This window comes from Heliangelus exortis, chromosome 11 (assembly GCF_036169615.1).
Source record: "Heliangelus exortis chromosome 11, bHelExo1.hap1, whole genome shotgun sequence".
Taxonomy (NCBI): Eukaryota; Metazoa; Chordata; class Aves; order Apodiformes; family Trochilidae; genus Heliangelus; species Heliangelus exortis.
In genome coordinates this window covers 11,028,449-11,049,109 of record NC_092432.1, presented here as the reverse complement: position 1 = coordinate 11,049,109, position 20,661 = coordinate 11,028,449, and the positions used below count along the sequence as shown (strand labels likewise).

General features: G+C 47.2%; 2 protein-coding genes across 2 annotated transcripts in view; both read right to left on the bottom strand.

The window, feature by feature from the left end:
• Positions 1-370: 370 nt before the first annotated feature.
• SEC11A (SEC11 homolog A, signal peptidase complex subunit) lies at positions 371-7,839 on the bottom strand. The gene is made up of 6 exons (XM_071754527.1): positions 7,704-7,839; positions 7,478-7,587; positions 4,609-4,758; positions 1,383-1,502; positions 811-868; positions 371-658 (listed from the first exon to the last, which is right to left on the bottom strand). Exons 1-6 carry the CDS (start codon positions 7,752-7,754, stop codon positions 608-610), a joined length of 540 nt encoding a protein of 179 aa, XP_071610628.1. The 5' UTR covers positions 7,755-7,839; the 3' UTR covers positions 371-607.
• A 119-nt stretch (positions 7,840-7,958) lies between these two features.
• Positions 7,959-20,661, bottom strand: part of ZNF592 (zinc finger protein 592) — a 36,864-nt gene continuing 24,161 nt past the window's right edge. The window contains 5 exon segments of the mRNA XM_071754520.1: positions 7,959-9,912; positions 11,138-11,273; positions 15,338-15,450; positions 16,808-17,083; positions 19,893-20,052. Of these exon segments, the coding sequence (XP_071610621.1) occupies positions 9,397-9,912; positions 11,138-11,273; positions 15,338-15,450; positions 16,808-17,083; positions 19,893-20,052 (1,201 nt within the window). The 3' untranslated portion in view covers positions 7,959-9,396.

The following is a 20,661-nucleotide window of genomic DNA, read 5'->3' as shown; positions in this document are numbered from 1 at the left end:
GACTCTCCAAAAAGAAATAAGAGGAGTAGGTACTATTGTTCTGTGAAGAAAGGACAAGGCAGTTTGCTCAGCTCCAGGAGTCAGTTTGTGACAGCAAAGCCCAGGTACCCCCCGAGGGAAATTGGGCAACGAGGCCGCACTCAGCAGGGCAATAACAAAGAATGTGGCAGGGCTCATACTGGGCGAGTTGCAAAATCTTTATTCCAGTTCTGAATAGGAAAAAAACCATCACCTCCACAGCTCACTGTTTGACAGGTCAGCCAGCAAAGGGAGAGGTCATGCTTGCCCAGCAGAGGCACAGGCTGAGAGGACACAGTCCTGCAGGCACTTCAAGAGGAAGCTCAGCTTCAAAGTACAAACACTGAACAGATTGGCTTAAATTTTTAATATAAAAACTCACTAAAAATGCTAAAATGTGACAAACCATTGGAAATACTGTGACAAACATTCGCCCTTAGGCAGTAAAAAACAAAACAAACCCAAACTGGCAAGAAGCTTTGAAATGCATGTTTTCTTCTTCCTCAGGGCACATCAGACCATCAGCTACTTAAAACGTTCATCTAAAAAAATTCCATGGCACCTTCACCTCATACTTCAGTGCAAGAGGCTACTCTCGATGGACCAGCACAAATAAACCCAGTAAAAAGAGGACTGCATACTGCAAGAGAAAGAGGAAAAGACACAGAGTAAACATTCACACCTAAAGATGCAGTCACAGCAGCAAAGAGAGGGCAAAGGGCTCTGCCTGTGTGCATCAAGCTCTCATGGAGCCATTTTAGCTGGAGTGGGGGAAAATGAAGGGGCTCTTACCTTAAATTTTGGATAATCGTTCATTAAGATAGTCACTATTCCAATATAGGGCACGAATCTACAAGAATAAATTTTTTATTAAAGCAAACAGCACTCAAGGGGCCTATGGGAGAAGCAGTGTCCTGGTGCTTGTGCAAAGCAAGAGCCAGTCAAGCACGCTGAGGGCAACAGTCAGCAGGCTTGGGACATCTTCCCAAGGAGGGAGCCATGGCAAGGGGGACTGAATGACAAGAGCCCCCAGAGCACAAACAGCCTCTGCCTTCTTCAGACCTCACTTCCCTGCACAGAATAATTCTGATGGGCACTCTGCTCATGCCTCAGCATGCACTGCCTTTGCATGGGTGTCCATCCAGCATCCAAGACCTCAAGATGCAGCTCACAGCTTTGACACCTTTGCTTATGCCAAGCTAAGAACTGAACCACCTTTGTCTTTTAACTCTCCACAGTGCCTTCTGAAACACATTCCAGCAGGTCACAAAAAACCAGCAGGGAGAGGCTGAGAGGAGAGGGGGATGAACAGATGGCACTGGGGGAGGGTAGTGTAAAGTTGTCTCTTTTTCAGCTTGGCTTACCCCCGTGCTCGTCCTACTACGTCCTTTTTCTCCAACCAGTTCTGCCCTCGTTTGTAGAGCCCTCTGTCATCAACAGCATTATTGTCTCCCTTTGTCAGAAATTTGATGTCACCGTTTTGCCTGGCAAAGACAAGAGAGCCAGGTCAGGCAGGGAGCAAGGAATTTATGGAAAGCACTTCTAGATCAAGCACAAGACTAACACAGAGATATCGGAAGCACTTGTGTCCTGTATGTTGCAGCAGTGTGAAAAAGGGAAAATGTCAGATGGGAAGCAGACTGGAAAAAAACTGCCAAGGGAAGAATGAACCCTGGCTCCAGCAAAGCTTTCTGGGAGAACTGAAGAACAGAACCAGGAGGATGAGCCACTTCTAGCAAAGGTGCAGCTCTTGCCTCTTCGTTTTTTACCTCTATCATGTTGAGGCTTCTCTTGCTTCACATATAAACGTTGAGTTTTGGGCTCCATATTGCTACCCAAAATGAGACTTGGGGTTACAGCAGTAGTGGTCAGAAGCAAGCTGAAGCTTAGAAATTATTAGGAAAAGGGGACAGAACAAAACAAACAATACCACTGTGATACTGCATGGACTCACAACATGCCTGTATCTTGAATGCTCTGTGCAGTTCCTAATCCCCTACACCCTTTTTTGAAATTGAGAGAACTGGCAAAGGTCCAGAAATGGATAACAAGGTCTGGAACCACTCCCATGCAAGAAACAAGAGACCAGGACTCTTCAGCCTGGAAAAGCCAGAACTGATGGGAGACATGATGGTAGGTAGTCCAGCACAAATGGCACAGGCAACAACAATCAGTTTTTCACTATCTCTTCTGATACAAGACCTGGAGAGCACCAAAGAAAAGTCAGAGGTAAGAGGTTAAAACCAGCCAGAGAAGGTGCTGTGCTTAACTAACACACTGCAAATTAATCCATGTTACCTCCAAGAGGATATTTTGGGTGCCAAGATATTGTGTGAGTTCAAAAAGTGACCAGGTACTCAATGTAAAAAAGAAAAGGGGGTAATAATGCAGAACTGCCACTTGCAGACAGTGGGGAAATGATCGTTCTGCACTCTCTCCTTCAATTTGCCCCGAGGTGAATTCATTTGCTGGTCAGAAACAGGATCCTGGAGCAGATGAACCTTGCTTTGACCTGGAAGCAGCTGCTGCTGTGCTCAAGCTCTATACACCTTATTCTGCATCCTTCCCCAGTCACTTCCACACAGCTTGCTGGACAACCAGCAGTGCTTGCTTCACAGAGCAGCAGTTTGTGTTGCTGCTCTGGGATGGGTCGGCTGCTGCTGTCTCCCTGTGGGCATCTGAAGGAAGGTGCTGAGCAGGAATGTTCTTGTTGCTTGACTCTTGTCAGTGTGCTCACACACATGACAGATGAAATGCAACCCAAAAGTATGCAGAAGAGCTTCAGAGCTCAGGCTGTTCTCATCGTGCTTGAACACAAATGTGTGTTAACTTGAGAGGAAAAGCTTGGAAGGAGAAAAAGGGGGAGGAAAAAAAAAACCGACAGACCTTTCTTCAAGCACATTTGGCTCACGTTTGGGAACAGTAAACACTCTGGGAGCTTGGAGATACAGTTTGGAAAAAGATGAAGATACCCAAAGGTGCAGATAATGCAGTTTTAGTTCTGAAGATGGATGGCATAAGAGTGCAGATTCAAGGCTCCACCATGAACCAGAGCGAGAAGCCTGCAGCACTCAGCTGTCTGAAGGGTGGATGCAGCCTGCTCTGTCTGTCCTGCACCAAAACCACTAAGTAAGTTTTGATGGCAGACTCTGTGCTGAGAGATAAAGAATGAACTCAGTTTTGCTCTGCACACAGAAGAAAAAAGGCTAGCAAGTAAAAAACCATTTCCTCACTGTGACAATACTGAATACAAGCCCAAGCCACCACAGAACCAGCAGAGTTTCTGTTTTCCTCCACTTTGACACCCTGTCAGCTACCACAGTTTTCAGATTCAGTCCATAACTGAAGAAATGAGAAACTGCAGCCACTTAGAGGACACTCCAGAACTCCAAACCAGCACGAGAAGAAGCACCCGATACCTCAGAGTCCTGCCTGCAGCACCCAGCTTCAGGTCACAGAACAGATTTTTCTGTTTTAACTTTCCTAACAAAGATCAGGCTTGTGCTTGGTTGTTTGATTTAAATGAAACCTGAAAGACTGGAGGATGGCTTTACTTCACTGCATCTAGGACTGGCAATATGGTCCTGTTACATGCCAGAAAACAAAGAGATGGACACCTTTGTTTAAAGGGTGGGTAAAAAAGAAGGATGGGTGATCTCTGGAGCTGAACTGCCACACAGAATGCACTGGCTGAGAGCAGAAAAAGAAGACTCTGACCTTTACTGCCTCTTCAACTATCAGACCAAGCAGCACCAGCTGAGCCTTTAGCATGCAACAGGGGAGGAGGAAAGTAGCATTTCACTTATAAGAGCTCCAAAGACATCCCAAAAAGTGCACGTTGCAATGTTAGGTATCAAACTTACTGAGCACACTGACCTTATTTTCAAGTAAGTGGTATCAAAGAACAGCACTTTGAAAACTGATATTGCTAAAAAGATTTGGGTACAGACTAAACCTGAACAGCAAAGAATCTGCTCTGTCTACTAGGAGGGCTGTGGAGGAAGCCTTGCTTGGAAAACTGAGCCCTGTTCAGCATCAAACCAGAGTGACCACGTTCTGTTGCTTCTCACACACAATGCGTTACCCGTTCGGAGCATGAAAAGGACCCAGAGAGTGCAACGTGGATAGAGCATAACCACACAAAACTTCCTCCTGAGAAAAGAAAGGCCCTGTCTCTGCATGAGAGGAGCCAGGACTATCAAGACAAGCTGTAAAATAATGCCTGCCACACACAACATATCCTTTGTTCCCTACAGACAAGATTCGTGCCCACAAATGCAGCCAGACCTAGAGGAGACAGCACAGCAAGGTTGTGGAGCAGCTCAGGATGGAAATGATGGCACTGGAGACATCAAGTGACATGGAGAGTCCATGATACTGGCACAGACTCTCCTGTGCATTCTGTTGGATGATCTTTACAAGAAAACCAAGAAGGACAGATTTTGTCTTTCTGAAACTTCTACCTTACTTCCTACAGTACCTGGGTACCTGTTATTGACAACCCACACATTGGTTTACCCGAGGATATGAGAAAAATATACAATGTAGCTAAACATCTGCAGCACAACCCCCCCAGTGTTCTCAACATACTTCTCATGAATTTTCAAGACACGATGGACTATAGGAATTTCCCTTCCTTCTATCCTGAAGACCACGATTTCTCCCACTCTGATGGGATCTTCAATTCGGTTCGTGAGGAACAGGAGATCTCCCCTGTGAAACGCAGGCTCCATGCTGCCACTGGAAAAGAGAAGAGGAGCAAATGAATCACAGAATGGTTTGGGCTGGAAGGGGCCTTTAAGATTACCCAGTTCCAAACCCCCTGCATGGGCGGGGACACCTCCCACCAGCCCAGGTTACTCCAAGCCCCATCCAACCTGGCCATCAACACTGCCAGGGAGGGGGCAGCCACAACGTCTTTGGGCAACCTGGGCCAAGGTCTCATCACCCTCAAATTAAAGAATTTCTTCCTAACGTCTAACCTAAATCTCCCCTCTTCAAAATTTAAGTTCTTCATACACCCTTTGTCCTCCCTTTGAACAGATTTAAACACAGAGAAGCAGTCTGCAGAGTTTACTGTCCTTTAAGAAAAATCTTACATGAGTGAGCCCCAGTGAAAAGCTCCTAAAGAAAACCCACTTTGGAAACCTGGCAGGTGCCCAGCCTCTACTGCATTGAGATTTTCAGTCACCACCCTGTCAGCACTTCATTTTTGTTGGGAAAAGAGGACCAGCAGCTGGGGTTCCAAGCACACCCAACAGGAAAGCCCTTCAGCTTGCTCCACACCAACAAAGCTCCTGACAAGCAGGATCTCATCGGCTTCTGGCAGCACTGGAGTGGTGGGAAGCTTTCTTTCATTTATTTTTACTTTTCATAGGTAGACAGACCATCCTCACGACCAGAGCACCAAAAGCATCCAGACTCTTGGATTCCCATCTGGAACAGACACGCTGTGCTAAAAATTTGTCATTGTGAATCATCAGTTTTGCTTAACAACCTTGTCCCAGGCACTGCTGTTCCAGTGCTTTTTTTCCTCCCCATCTTGTAAATGGCAATTGTTACAAAATGTTTCACCTGCTTAATTCCAGATAAATAATGCAGCAGCCAAGGAAAAATGGTGAACTTTAAACTACGGCAGAGCTTGAAGTTTGATCCTGAGGCAGCTGCTCAGAACAAGCAGAGCACCTCACTGAAGAAGGGACACGACCTGAGGAGGGAGGAACAGCATGAAGCACCTCCCGTGGGCTTCACAGGAGGGAATGTCTGGCTTTATTTTGTGGGAGTTTTGTTAAATGGCACACATCCAGTACTGGAGCCCCTGTTACAGGTAAGACCTGAACGTGCTGGTGTCCAGAGAAGGGCCACAAAGGTGATCAGGGGGCTGGAGCACCTCACCTATGGAAACAGACTGAGAAAATTAAGTTATTCAGTCTGGAGAAGAGAAGACTCTGAGGAGACCTTATTGTGGTCTTCCAGTACCTTAAAGGGGCCTACGAGAAAGCTGGGACTTTCCCTAAACAGGGACTCTTTAGGATCTCAGGCAGTGGTAGGAGCAGGGAGAATGGATTAAAACTCAAGGTGGGTAGATTCAGATTAGACATCAGGAAGAAGTTCTTGAGCATGAGGGTGGTGAGACCCTGGCACAGGTTGCCCAAGGAGGTGGCTGAAGCCCCATCCCTGGAAGTTTCTAAGGCCAGGCTGGATGGGGCTCTGAGCAACCTGGGCTGGTGGGAGGTGTCCCTGCCAATGGCAGGGGGATTGGAACTGGATGAGCTTTAAGGTCACTTCCAACCCTGACAGTTCTGTGATCCTATGGCAACAAACACCAATGCAGAAACAGAGGGAAAGGCCAACGTGGCCACAAAACAGGCCCCTTGTGATATCCACCTGGCATCTGACAGCACCCAATGGTTGCCCAGGAACTCTGGGCACAGGAAGAATCTGTGCCAGGCTCTGGAAGGGTGGGAGTGACACTGGTGGTACCTCCTGCAGGGCACTTGGGTGAGGGCAACGTGCACAGTTCCCCTTCTCCTGGCCATGGCACAACTTGCTAGAGGGCCAAGGAAAAAAACTAAACAGCTCTGAAAGAAGAGTCAAGGGACACTTCAAAGGATGCAACATCACACCCAAGACAGCTCACTGAGCATTTCCAGCAAGTCAGGTCCTGTTTTAAAACCCACCACATCTCCTTTTCACTACACAACTTATTCCCTGGCATCTCAGAGATTTCAGCTTCCTTTCCACTAACCAAGACTGGCCACATGCTTCAGCTCCTCCTGCAGCAGTCACAGGGCTGGTAGGAGGTGCAGCTACAGGCAGGTAGGAGGTGCCAGTGCCCTTCTGTGTTCTGCTGCCTGGGTCATGGTCTCACCGTGACTCTTTGAAGACCTTCCTCCTCCTTCCCCTTCCTCAGGACCACCTCTCTACCATCCAACCCCACCAGCTGAGGGCAGTGGAAGGGTGAGGGGCTCTTTTTCCATCAGGCTGCCAGCCCTGCCTCCTCTGCCCTCGCTGCCCCTCTATGTGACACGAGAGCCCTGATTCCCAGAGAGCCTCTTGGAATGGGGCAGGAGCCTCCAGCTGCCTCATCCCTCTCAACCCAGGTTCTCACTCTGCTTTATCTTCTCATCCTCTGGTCTGGCAGAAAGTTACTGCTTAGGATGCAACGACTTTTACAAATTCCCCTCACAAACAGGAGCGAAGGGGAAGCGATGCCCATCCCAAGGAACCAGCAGGGTATTTCAGATTCACCCCACACCCACCCCGGTTTTTGAGTGCACAACCCCCAGCAACAACAACAACAACAACCACCCCACCGATCAACCAGAAGTCGGGTTTTTCTGTTACTGTCGGTTTAAATGTCAGGAGCCTTCGAGTGGCTGTTGTGGAGCTGCTACCAGGCCCGGGCCGCTGGTGCCGGACGAGCCCCCGGGGAACCCCCCCGCGCCGCCGGATTTACCTCAGCACCACTACAATGGGGCTCTCGCTGCCCGTCACCACCATCAGCCCCTTCCAGATCATGAGGGCGGACGAGACGATCATGCCGAAGTTCAGCACCTGGTAGTACAGCTGAAGGGGGGGGGGAAGGTGTCAGTCTCCGCGGCCCCGGGCGGCCTGGCCGGATCCGACCCCCACACACCCATCCCGATTCCCCCCCTCCCCCTCCCTTCTCCCCGTTTCGGCACCTGCCGCTTGTTCATGCGCCGAACATCGTCCAAAAAATCCAGCGACAGCATCGCCGGCCCCGACGCCGGCGGCACCGCCCGCCCGCCCGCCCCGGCCCCGCTTCCGCTTCCGGCCCCGCCGCCTTCCGCCCGCCTCGGCGCCGCTTCCCGCCCCGCTTCCGCCCGCCTCGGCGCCGCTTCCGTCCCGGCCCCGAGGGGAGGGAGGCGGCCGCGGGCTGGCGTGGCGACCTCAGCCAAGAACGACGCCCAGGCAGGCCCCTTGGATGCTTTTTATTTGCAATAATTGGAAGTAAACATCATAGCAAGGCACAGACGCCGCTGCGGGTTAAAAGGATCCGTGGTGGCTCGGGAGTGGCCCCCGCCGCCCCTCACTCTCCCCGGGCTGCATGGAGAAACCTCCTCCCCATGGCTAACGCGCACCCGAACCGAAAATACAGAGTCCGAACTCGCCCGTGTCAGAAAACGCCCGGGACGAGAAAGGGGAGCGATCCGAATGCCACGAGATAAATAGTTCTTAAATTATTTAAACATCATCATAAGTAAACAATAACGAGCAGGGTTCTGGCTCAACAGAGTAATAAAAAAATAATAGTATAGAAGATAATTACGTTACACAAACCATTTGTGACGGGGCTGGGGAGAGGGGGGGAGGGAGTAATGAATGAGGAAAGAGAGAGTCAATATGACTCTGTGGAAGGAAGAGTCTCCCAGGTGATGGGTGAGAGCTGACACCCACCCCGCTGGGATGCAGGGTGGGGACCGAGCCCCTCCGTGGCACACACTCTCCTCGCTGGACACCCACCAGTCAAGGAGCCCCAGGTCCAAACTGGCACCCTCAGATGTGCTGGGATGGTTTTGCTCCAGCAGACACCAAGGACGGGGCAGGGGATGTTTTCCCCCACCTGGGAATGGGGGCCCCCGGCTCTGCCCGAGCTCCCCCCAGACACCCTCCAGCAGCCCAACTCCCCCAGAGGCAGCAGCAGAACCTGGAGGGGCACCAGGCTGCCTCAGCACAGAGGGGGAGGACTACAGAATATTCTCATTCGGAATGCTTGAGGTCCAAGAGATTTCCATAAATTGCTTTTTGGAAAACCAAGTTGTTACTCAGACAATCAAAGAAAAGTCAGCACGGCTTCAGCCCTGAACCCCTCCCGTGGCAATGCAGAAGGTGCCGGATTAGCCAGCAGGGTCTTGACCTGACAAGTGTGCTCTGCCAAGACAGCATCATGAGACAAAATGAGTAAAAGAAAGGTGGGATGGGAAGAGAAAAAAGAAAGCCATAAATAGAAGGAGGAAGAAAGCGAGATAGGGAAGACTGAAGCTCCGGGCAGAGGCTGAGGCAGTGCACACTCAGAAGAAGAGAGCTCATCCTAAGGAAACTGCAGCTGCAGAAAGTGCTCCTTGATCCTCAGGAGTTGGACAAGCTCCAGCGAGGATTCTTGCCCTGCTTTTCCCTTTTCACCCCTCTGGCCTGGCAGAGAGTTAGTGCTTAGGATGCAATGGCAGGGTTTGGTTGTTTTGTTTGTTTTTCTTTTGTAAATTTCCCTTACAAATAGAAGTTAACGGAAAGCAATGTCCATCCCAAGAAATCAACAGATTATTTCAAAGATTCACCCTATCCCCACCCCGTATTTTGAGTAAAAACCCCCCAACAAAAAAACCCCTGACCAACCAAAAGGGGTTCTTTTTGTTTTTAAGTCTTAAGAGACTTTGAATGATTGTTCTGCGAGGTGCTGTGAGGACCCTCCATGCCACACGTCTGACTGTGTTCACAAAGAGCAGAGTCACTTTTGCACTCTTTGCATTTCAGGGTTTCTTCTTCCGGCGTGGTGTTCATCTCACCATTATACCCCTCGTGTCCATTCTCACTCATCTCCCTTTGTAACTTCTGCCTTTCACCTTCCTCCTCCTCTTCTTCCTCCTCCTCTTCCTCCTCCTCCTCATCTTTCACTTTATGAACGATGAAGAGGTGTCTGTTCAGAGAGATGTGAGAGGTGTAGCACAGGCCACAGAACAAGCACTGGTAGGTGGAGCTGTCAGTCTTGTGCCGGGGTATGTGCTCCTGGAACTCCTGGCTGACCTCTGTTGTGAAGCTGCACTTGGCACACTTCCAAGGAGCTCTCAGTTTTTTGGCCGGCGGCGCCTCTGAACCCGCAGCGGTCTCTGCCTGCCCCAGCTCAGCTGCTGCCACCCTCTTTGGAGATTTTGCCTTTAAAAAAAAAAAAAAATTATATCAAACATTACTGTATTGTTTAAAGTCCATGGAAGAGCAAACGCTGAGTCCCACACGCACACATCTGAGGTGAAGACCCCTTGGGATTTCAAGTCAAACTAATGAAGCCTGGGGCCCCCTGCTGTGTTGTCTTTCCTTTCCTATCCATGCCCAAACACCTCACCCCAACGGGAAGCATCTCCACTACTGTCCTGCCACGTGAGACAGGATGGCTGGCCAGAAAAATGATGGGCCAAGGGAATTTGGTGTGGGAAAGGGAAGCCCACAGAGCAGGGCCACAACCCCACAGCATGCTTCTCCTCCCAAAAGGATGGCTCACTTGGCTACATCCCTTCAGGTGATTTTGTCATCTCCCTCTCCAGCAGCATTGAGCAGGTTTTTCTCTAGGATCCAGGCTAGGGGCTTGTATTTGCAGACTCAGCCAGAGCCATGTGAAGCCACCAGCTTTAGCCAGGTGCCCTGGTGCATCAGCTCTGACCGGGGGAAGCAGCCACCAACTCATGGGAGTCATTTCTGGAGTCACCCCAGGTTTCCTTACAGGAGAAATACAGAGGGGAGTCAATCTTGGCTGTGATGCCCCAGTGTTAGGGTGCAGGCAAACAGTAAATTGCAATCATATGGAAAATGTGCCTATTTTTAAGTAAATGGAGCTAAGAAGCCAAATCAGCCAACCCACCACTCCAAACAAACACACAATAAAATTAACGGAATGACTATATTTAAAAAAAAATAAGCAGTCCTATTTAGGAGGAATACAGCTCTTGTAAGTAACGGGTCTAATGAGTATTTTTAAAATAGAAGTCTGGCAGGGAAAAAAAAAACAGCCAAAAAACGGAGAGAAAGAGGAAAAAGGTACCAGGCTCAAGAACAGAGTGGCAAGGGAAAACAAGGGTAATGACAAGCCTAAATTAGGCTTGGTTACAAAGTAGACTGAAAAAAGACCAGTAAAACAGGGCCACATGTTCAAGAATATCTTGACAAATGCAAGAGACGTTGCCCTGGTGCTGCTGCAGCTCAGCTGCACCTTCAGCTCTGATCCTGCCAGGGAGAAGCAAACTGGATGGAGCTGAGAGGAGGGGAAGCAAATCTGCCATATGGATGAGAGGGCTCAAATGCTGCAAAGCTGCAGCTCAACATAACACCCCAAGTGAACAGCTACTCGCTGGGTACATTTATTTTTCAATGAAAATGAATCAGTTACTTCTGCTGTGTCTCCCTCTGGAGCTTCTGCTTTGGCCATCTGGGATAAGTCTGGGTTTTTGATGCCATGCATGAGGCTGATGTGATTCTCCAGCATGAACGGCTGAGGAAATGTCTGATTTTCATCTGTGCAATACCTTGGAAATACAAAAAGGAAGAAAATTTATTAGAGGAAATGCCCAGCTGTTTGTTTAAATCCAAATAGCTCTTCACCATGTGCCAAACCAAGTGGTGTCACTGGCGACAGAGGCTGGTGACCAGTGTACTATTAGATTACCAAAATATGCAGCAAACCATAGTTTTAATAATAAAACATTAGCCCTGAGAGAAATCTAGAAGCCTTTAAAATTCTCCACCAAAAGCATGAATGAGAAGGAAAGCCAAGCACACCTTACTGACAGGACAGCAGGAAATAACCACGGGGACTGGTGGAGATCAGGCCCCCTGTGACACATGCTACACAAGCACAAGATAAATAATCATGATGGAAAATGCATGGGAGAAAAAAAAAATCTTTCAGGTGAGAGACCTAAACACTGAGAGACCTTGTGACTTGCCTTGCACCAAGGAGCCCTGCAGCAGACCTGGGTTCTGCACCCAGCATTCCCAAGCACCTGCACAGCACCCCATCCACAAGACAATACACTGAAAACCCTGTCAAAACTGCACAACTTCCAACTTTAATAACAACAGCCCAAGCTGAAGCACTCACGAAAGCATCATTTATATGTAACTGTTTGTGTTAAAACTTAGGAGGATTCAAGAGCTGCCAGAGAGCCTGGTTGACATTTCAAAGGGGGATATGAAGAGGCTGTGATGCCTCTTCACCTTCACTCCTGGATGGCTGAGGTTTACTGGAGAGAAGTGCCAGCTCCTGCAGACACATAAACCAACCCCCAGCAGCACGGGGAAGTACACAGAGGTCTCTGCAAGTGATGGGGAAACCCAAGATCAAAGCCCATCAGCTACGTGTCGACCCAAGCAACAAGGCAAGTAGCACTGGACCCCTCTGGGATGGAGAAATTGCAGCTGAAATGCAGGCAGCGAGGGATGAAAAGCAACAGAGAGGAGATGAAGTTTCCCTGGGCAACAAAGACATCTTTTAAAAAGGAGAGAAGTTTCCTACTGATCTCCCCATAGCTAGACAGAAATTAAACAACAGTAGTAATGATGTGAAAATGCAGACATGGTCATTGAATTCTACTGGTTTTTAAAAGGAACTGCTTAGATGATAAATCAATAATTAATAATGATGGGTTTTTTCTCCCTCAAAGAGGAAAGATGAGAGGTTATTAAGTGGTATTTAGAAAAATAAAGATGTTGAAAATCAAGCGTTCCAGTGAATTTGTCCTTAAGACTCAGAAAATAAGAGCGAGTTCTCATAACAATAACCAAGTGAATTGTGAAAGAAAATACATAAAACACCAGAATATTTTGCAATTTGCCCTAATTTAGAAGTATTTTCACGTGAGAAGGGAGAGATGCTTTTCTAAACTTAATTATTTCAGTGGCAGGTGCTCGAGCAAGCCCTCCATCACTGCTTTCTCCCTGCAAATTTAACAGAAGACAGAGACCTAAGCAGGAGGTAAAGGGGAAATCACAGCCTGAAATGTTAGAAGCAAGAGAGAGGTCACCTACAGGACAGCATGCTGGAGTCACAGATACTCAACTGTCAGATCAATGACAAATTTTATTCATGCTTCACGTGGAAATCCAGAAGAGGGTGACCTGATGGTAAGGTATCAAAATCCCTGAAAGGAATATCAGGTGAGGCTGACAGAACCTGCCTGGTGGGATGAAGGAAAAGAGACACCAGCAACCAGGGGAAAAGGAAAGGAGCAGCAGAGATGCACTGCCTCACAGGGCATGGAGAGGAGCTGGGAAGGAATTCAAGGAGATGGGAGGATGGCAGGCACAGAAGTGGTATTTAAACCAGTGCTCTCCACATAGTAAGAGGGACCAAAGGGGAGACTTAAGTGAACACCTCAGATCCAAACAAGGAGCAGCAGGTGGAGATGCTAGGAGAAGCACTTGCAGGAAGATTTCTGCAAGTCTCCCAGTACAATGATTAAGAAGAGCACAACTGCCTCACTAAGACTTCATCAACAGATTTTGAGAAGGAACAATCAGAAGTTTGAGAATACAACACAATGCACTTGAATTTCTAGCTGTGCCTTCTCTGCTGAAAACATGGCCTGACCATGGATGAAGTTTGGGTGAAGCTCTGGATCCACAACTCTGTGTCATGCTGAAAAAGAACAGAAAAACTGGACTGCAGGGCCTGTGCAGGCTGGCATGTCCCAGGCCACCAGGTATTTCTGTACAAATCCTTCTTCCCAGCTGTGCCTTAAGTTCATTTTGATTATGATACATTCCACTCTGAAAACAACTGATCCAGAGAAAGTAGATCTATGCAAATCAGGTACACCTAGCTCCAAAGACCATCACCCACAAACTAAACCAGAATGGAACATACTTCCAATGTATGTAAGAGCCAGTACTTCTCCAGAGGCACAAAGTCAGAGGAGTTCAAGTTGAGAAGTCCTGGATGAAAACTGTGTCACGACTGTATTGCTATCAGGCCTTGGTGGTGATTCCAATACTTTATCCATTTACTAAGAGCTGTTGTGACTCACTAGGCAGTCCAAAGAAATAAAGTACAAAAGGAATGTACTCTTCAAGACAGTCTTTTAGTTAAGTCAAGGGCAGTAAAGTGACAGCACGCTCTTCAGAAACACTTGTACTAAACCAAAATTGTTAAATTAGAAAAAAAATCCCCCAACCTATAGCACTACAAACTTCCCTTCCAACACACATGTGCTTGCATTCTGTTTCAGAAAGATGTTTCATGTCTCAGAATGAGACAGGAAGCAAGTCTACAGGGTCACACAGCATACAACCTGCTCTGCAGATGAGAACACAGCAGCTGCAGAGGCAGCTTTGTAAGCAGTGGACTTTGTCCTGAACTGAGACTGTATTCACAGATGAAGGATATTCACCAGCAATGACTTGGACTCATTGCTCATATACCCAGCTTGCCTAAAGTCTCCAAATCCATTTCCCAACTTTCTTGTACATTTTCCCAGCTACATCCAGCAGGCTTAATCCTCCTCTGCCCTGCAGGTTGTGTAGTCATGCCTGCCTGCATGAACATGAGCCAGCAGTGTGCCCAAGTGGCCAAGAAGGCCAATGGCATCCTGGCCTGGATCAGGAACAGGGTGGCCAGCAGGTCCAGGGAAGGGATTCTGCCCCTGTGCTCAGCTCTGGTGAGGCCACAGCTTGAGTCCTGTGTCCAGTTCTGGGCCCCTCAGCTCAGGAAGGAGATTGAGGTCCTGGAGCAGGTCCAAAGGAGGGCAACTAGGCTGGTGAAGGGACTTGAGCAGAGATCCTATGAGGAGAGGCTGAGGGAGCTGGGGCTGTTCAGTCTGGAGAAGAGGAGGCTCAGGGGAGACCTCATCACTCTCTACAACTCCCTGAAAGGAGGTTGGAGCCAGGGGGGGCCAATTCTCAGCAGGACAAGAGGGCACGGTCTTAAGTTGTGCCAGGGAAGGTTTAGGTTGGACATTAGAATGAATTTCTTTCCAGAGAGGGTGATCAGACATTGGAATGGGCTGCCCAGGGAAGTGGTGGATTCTCCATCCCTGGAGATATTTAAAAAGAGACTGGATGTGGCACTCAGTGCCATGGGCTGGGAACTGCAGTGGGAGTGGATCAAGGGTTGGACTTGATGATCTCTGAGGTCCCTTCCAACCCAGCCCATTCTATGATTCTATGATTCTAAGTGGTGGCAAGACACAGTGCCCCAGTTCATCGGGATTTCACACACCTTTTGTACCATATTTTTTCACAGGGAAGGCACGAGAGCAATGCACGACTACATCAACCACAAAGCAGCAAAATATTTTATAAGCAGCCCGATATTCTACTGGCTGTTCCACAAGAGTGTGCAATACAGTTGTCATTCTGCACCTGCAAATCTCAAAGCAAACCTTACCCTAAGTTGCCAAAGGGCAATATGCAGTTAAAAGCAAGGGCTTATTTTAGCCACCAAGTCTCTCGTGTTTAACATACTGTTCTTCTCACTCTGCCTCAGTAGCCTGGGGTAGATAGAAGCAGACACGATCTATTATGAAGGGCTTCCAAACTTGAAGGCCTAGCCTGCTGCTGAAAACAAACTCGAAAAGTGGTGTTTGGTACCTACCAGCAAGTGTAAATTTTCTTTGCTGTGTCGTGATTATTGCGGATGTGTCTGCGCAGACTGTTGGAGGCATTAAATGAGCGTTCACACTGTCGACAGGGGTATCTCTTCAGAGACTGGCAGAAGAACAGAAATATCTTTTAATAACAGGGAGATGGAAGGTACTGACTGGATTCTAATCCACGCTCTTCATATGGACCTTACCTCTCAGGTGAAAAAAAAACAATTCCCCTTCCATTGATAAAAGATCAGTGAGATTGCAGGGTCCCGCTTATACTCAACCCACCAGCTGGCCAATGCCTGCACTGGTCTTATAAAACCATGACTAGTTAAAGCACCTGCTTGATTTTTTATTTTTAATATTTTAATTGTATTAGCTGCTGCTCCTGTGGGCTCATTTCACTACAGGGCCTTCTGCAGAATTAATTCAGTGGAAAGTCATTTCTGCTCCAGAAGAGGGCAGGACCCCATCATGAAATATAAGTCCACTCACCCTTCATGCTTCTCATAATTCAGCACAATAAAAGGGCAAAATGTTAAAGAGCAGCACACAGTCCCACTTGGGAGCCATGTATGAAATCCATATCCCCCTACATAATTCTGCCCTGTAACCATTCTTCTCCTTTTCCTCCAGCCCTTTCTTCAGCCTGTATGCACTGCTTTTAAAATCACCTTATACCTGTTTAATGAATACATGTATGTATTGAACTTGAAGATTTGGCAAACTTCCTACTTCTGTCAAATTCAAATGGGAAAACTCAATATTCTCACCACACCCCCATCTTCTTTCTTCTCTTGATATTTATCAAGTGGGAAAATCCACAACTCCTCAAACCAAGCTAGAAGGACTCAAAGAGCACAACCCAGATTTCTATAGTCTGCTCGTAGGACTCTAGAAGGGTGACTCAGTATCTCAACAAGAAGTCCTGATGTCAAAGTACTGAGAAATCTGGCTGCACACAACATGTTGGCCTACGTTCTGCCAGCCAGCAAGGATTAGCTTGACAGAAATAGGTCGAGGCAACACAAGGCTTGAGCTGGATGAAACCAACGAAATTGAGATTTAGAGTTCTTAGAATGATAGCTCTCTGCACCACCTGAGTCTGGCACTCAGTGAGATGTAGTGATATCTATCAAATATTATATCATGTAGAGGAACTGTTAAGCCTTCAGTAACTTTGAGTGCAGATAGTTTAGATCAGACTGTTGAACCAGGAACTGGAGAAAACACAACTTTCCATCCACTTACCCAGAGGAGCTGAAGAGGAAGCCTGACATTAGATGCAGCAGGAGAAGGAAGAGCAAAGAGGATGAGGTGCAGGGTGTAGAGATCAAGGACAGAAAGTGTGCTTACAAGAGACTACATCATTTTTTTGTTAGCCCTGAGCTTACTCCTCAGTTAGCCCAGATTATCAGACTCTTTTGCTAAAAACATTTTGCTACCTAGCTGACGTGTTACAGCCAAGTCCTTACCCTTCCATGACTTCTCTTCATGTGGGACACGTAGGCTTCCCGATCTGGGATCCACTGTGAACATTCCTTGCAAGTCCAACCAGTTCTCAGTCTGGACTTGGCTTCAGGATTGTGTCCTTCCACCCTCATGTCCTTTCTCAGGAAAGGGGAGTGGGAAGTCCCATTGGCTACTGACAGCTCCTTTGGTGGGGTATGAACCTTGTTCCTTGGTGCCTTCTCAGGTTTTTGTTGAACATTTGAGAGCTCCTCAGGATTTTGGGGGACCCCGTGAACACCCTAGACAACAATAATAATGGAATCACACACAGCATTTATATCTAATTGATATTACACACTTAAATAAAAAAAACCATTTATCATTAAAAAAAACTAATTTAAGCCCTACACCCCCCAAACTAATACACTGACCTACTCCTGTGTATTTTCCCATTTCCTTGCTGCAGTGCTTTCCCTGGCAAGATATTTTCCCAAGAAACATGAAGCTTCTATTTATGTTTTCTGCATGACAACAGCAGCTCCTTCGTGCTGCCTGTTTAACATTTTGGATGAGCTCTGAGAACTCTGGTTAAACAGGGAAGATGTAACGGAAGAGAAATGTTAATTGTCATTATTTCAAGAGCTTAAGCTCTGAAAACACAGCTCTGGTAAGCTCTCAATTAAATGTTTGCTGTTATCTTCGGGGCTCCAAAGCGGCTTCATCTTTGCTCAAGGGACAGGAAAAGACAGCATCTCAGTTTCTCCATCCTAACTTTCTTCAGTTCCACACAATCTATTGCCATTTACATTTTCAGGGTTCAAAGCTCTGGTCCGGACAAATAAAAGCAAGCACAAAGCCAGTAACCAGCCTTATAAGGAATAAGTCTCCAGGCTTTTCGGTTGATCAACAGGCCAAAATCCAAAGTCCCCAAGAAGTTATTTTAACAAAGCAAATTGAACATAAGGAAAATAATCCAGAAATGAAGAGCTGTGGGAAAGCAAAAGCAAGTAAAATAGCAACATACCAAAGAAACCTCAAGAAACTCCCCTAGGAACAACAACAGTTCATCCACACAAAAGGATAATTTAGAGGTTTAATTGTGCACAGTAATTAATAACTGGTAAAGTTTCAACACACAAAGGCCCCAGGCCTTTGGAAGTCTTTCTGTGGGTTAGACACCAAACAAACTTCAAAACACCAGGTCTCATCTGAAAAGCCTGTGAGCTTTGCACCTGATCCAGCTGGTGCCTGCAGCTCTTTCATGCAATGGCAGAGCAACAGCAGCTGCTCCCCAGCACTGCTGCAGCCATTTAGGGTGACACCAACAGCTCACCTCTCTCCCCACCTGGAAATCTCCAGAGTGTTTTCTGATTGAGAAGTACATTAGTACCCATTACTCCATTTGTCCTGTTTTTACACCACTGGAGGGGAAAAGAAAACGAGCACGGCAAAATGAACTTGACTTCTCTGCAGAATCAACAGCTGGAACCAGACCTTCTAACTCCTACTCTTAGGTTGGAAAGGCAAGGAAGATGAGAAGGCACAGGGTTTCTTTACTTTGTAGGTAGGCACACACTGGCCAGCCCATGCTATAAGCCCTGTATTGCATAAAGGAATGAGATCTGATAGGAGAGGAGATGGGTTAGTGCAATTACTACCCTGTCACAGCCCAAAAGCCAGATGCAATTACCAGCACAAAGACCTGCTGATGGCCAAACACAGCCTTGTGGTTCAAAGACAAAAGCTGTGTAGTGGAGATGTCATTTTGCTGGTGCAGAAGCTGCTGCAGACAGGTCCCTGTGGGTGGGCTTTGCAAATGAGCTGCAAGAAGTTGTGTACCTCAACTCAAATCTTTTAGCATTGGGGTTTGAATGCCTCTTTGAAGGTCCTAGCCTTAATCTCAACTCTATTTTCCTGGCTATAATACAGGAAGATTAGCAATCATCAACTTCACAGGAGGGCTTCAAATTTTAATTTATTACTGCATGCAAAGCAGTTCCAGATTTGCAAGTTAAAGGCAGGAAGGAGAGAGCAAAGAAATAATTTTGAATGATTTTTGCTTTCAGACATGAGTTAACAAATCTCCTTGCTTTTTGAAGTGTAAGTATAAACAAAATAAAGTCACTGATTAAAAAAATCCTGTCACTTTTTGCCCAAAGGGAAGCAAGACTTTTTTTCAGAATCTTCTGAGAGGATTTCCATAGCAGTGCTGTTAGACACTGTAGGTAGAAACCAAGACAACAGAAAAACACAGTGCTTGTACATTCAGGGATACTCAGGCCTACAAGTCCTCACATGCAACCCTCCAGAAGCCACCACCAAATGGGCCATAACCATTTTTTCACCTGTCTAAAAAAGCAATGAATGCCAGCGGGATCATTGCAGGATTTACTGTGATGGGAGCCATTACTGAGAGAGAGCAGGTTCTTAGCACCCTCCAGACCACGGTTTCCACCAAGCTTTGGAGTTGCACCCAACCATCCATTTCAGACCATCTTCTGGAGCAGCCCGAGTGGTGCCAGCATGGGCAGGGGTCCCGTCTCCCAAAAGCCAGTGCCTCCAAGGCAATAACTTTTGCTGCTGTCACTGCCCTCTTGCAATCTCGTGTGATTGTGCAAGCCCATAGGAGCCCATGCCCAGGGAGGCAGGACCTCAAATGCTATGCAGCCTCTCTTGGAGGCAGCTACAAAGGGGACAAAACTCTCTAAGTGAGCACCCAAAAGAGTGAGATTCAGCTTTCTTTATATAAGTTGAGTAACAGTGTGGACAGAAAATACTTCTTCCTGTGTCCCAACCAAAGATAATCGTCCTGCCCCAGTTAACCGTGTCCTTGAGTTTAATATAAAGCAGTTAAAAAGATTTACCTGCAGGAAACAAGCCTTTGTCATTCAGTTACATTAAACACAGATGAGTTACTGCCTGCACTATTACCAACTAATACAGAATGCCCCACAGATCTTTCCAGATAGTACTGCAGATCACTGTACACTAATATATTCCTCAAGAACCTTCCACTTTTTCGAACATTTTCCTCCCACAGTTGACATAAACTCCCTGTGAACTCCAAAACCAGGACCTCTACTCAGTAACTTGGTGGAAGTTACATACCTTCACGTGCTGCATTAACTGCTGTTTCTGCATGTACACCAGATGACACTGGGGGCACTTAAACACTGGCGCTAACAACTTCTTGGTGTTCTTATGGAAGTGCTCGTGGAGCCGCTTCTTCCTGTTAAAAACCGTCTCGCACGAGCATTTGTAGATGACCCTGGAACAATAAAAAAAAAAAAAAGGAAACCTCAGACGAAGAAAGTGGAAAAAGTTATCTTGGCAACTTCAAAAAGGGATGGGCTTCTGAGGAGGAGGGCTATGCTCTCAACCTATTGTCAACACACACCCACGTGGACAGCTGAACCATTAATTCCACTGGGAAGAACAACAAAAACGCCTCAGGCACATACCACAGCTTTCTAAAAATAGGTTTCCTTCTCTGCATCTGCAGAACTACCTGTGTGCTGTGTCATGCAGACAGATGGGAGCAAACTCGACGTACACATCTAGCTACACATGACCTACAACCCCACCTTCCCGTAACTCCTCCCTTAAAGCTCACGTCTGCAGCTCTAGCTCAAGGCTTGGAGGTGAAAGCTACAGAGGAGAAGAAACAGGAGGTTTCTTCTTAGTGATTTTGGGGGGCAAGGCTGTATGCAGTAACTCTCCTCCTCCTTTTGAGTGCCAAATGCTGCAGATGCCCTCTAGCCATCTATCAAGAGGTGCCACTGTGGGTCCTGCCAGGAAAAATGGTGACAATTAAGTTCCTTTTCCCTGCCCAAACTCCTCTCCTCCTACCCCGGAGACAGCTTTCATACCAAGGAGA

Bases quoted from the DNA above. Each gene is read 5' to 3' on its own strand.
- SEC11A (XM_071754527.1), bottom strand. From the start codon at position 7,754: ATGCTGTCGCTGGATTTTTTGGACGATGTTCGGCGCATGAACAAGCGG. The intron at 4,759-7,477 runs GTAAATCCGGCG...TCTCTTTTCCAG, and splicing joins CCCATTGTAGTGGTGCTGAG to TGGCAGCATGGAGCCTGCGT. The intron at 869-1,382 runs GTAAGCCAAGCT...TTATTCTTGTAG, and splicing joins GTAGTAGGACGAGCACGGGG to ATTCGTGCCCTATATTGGAA.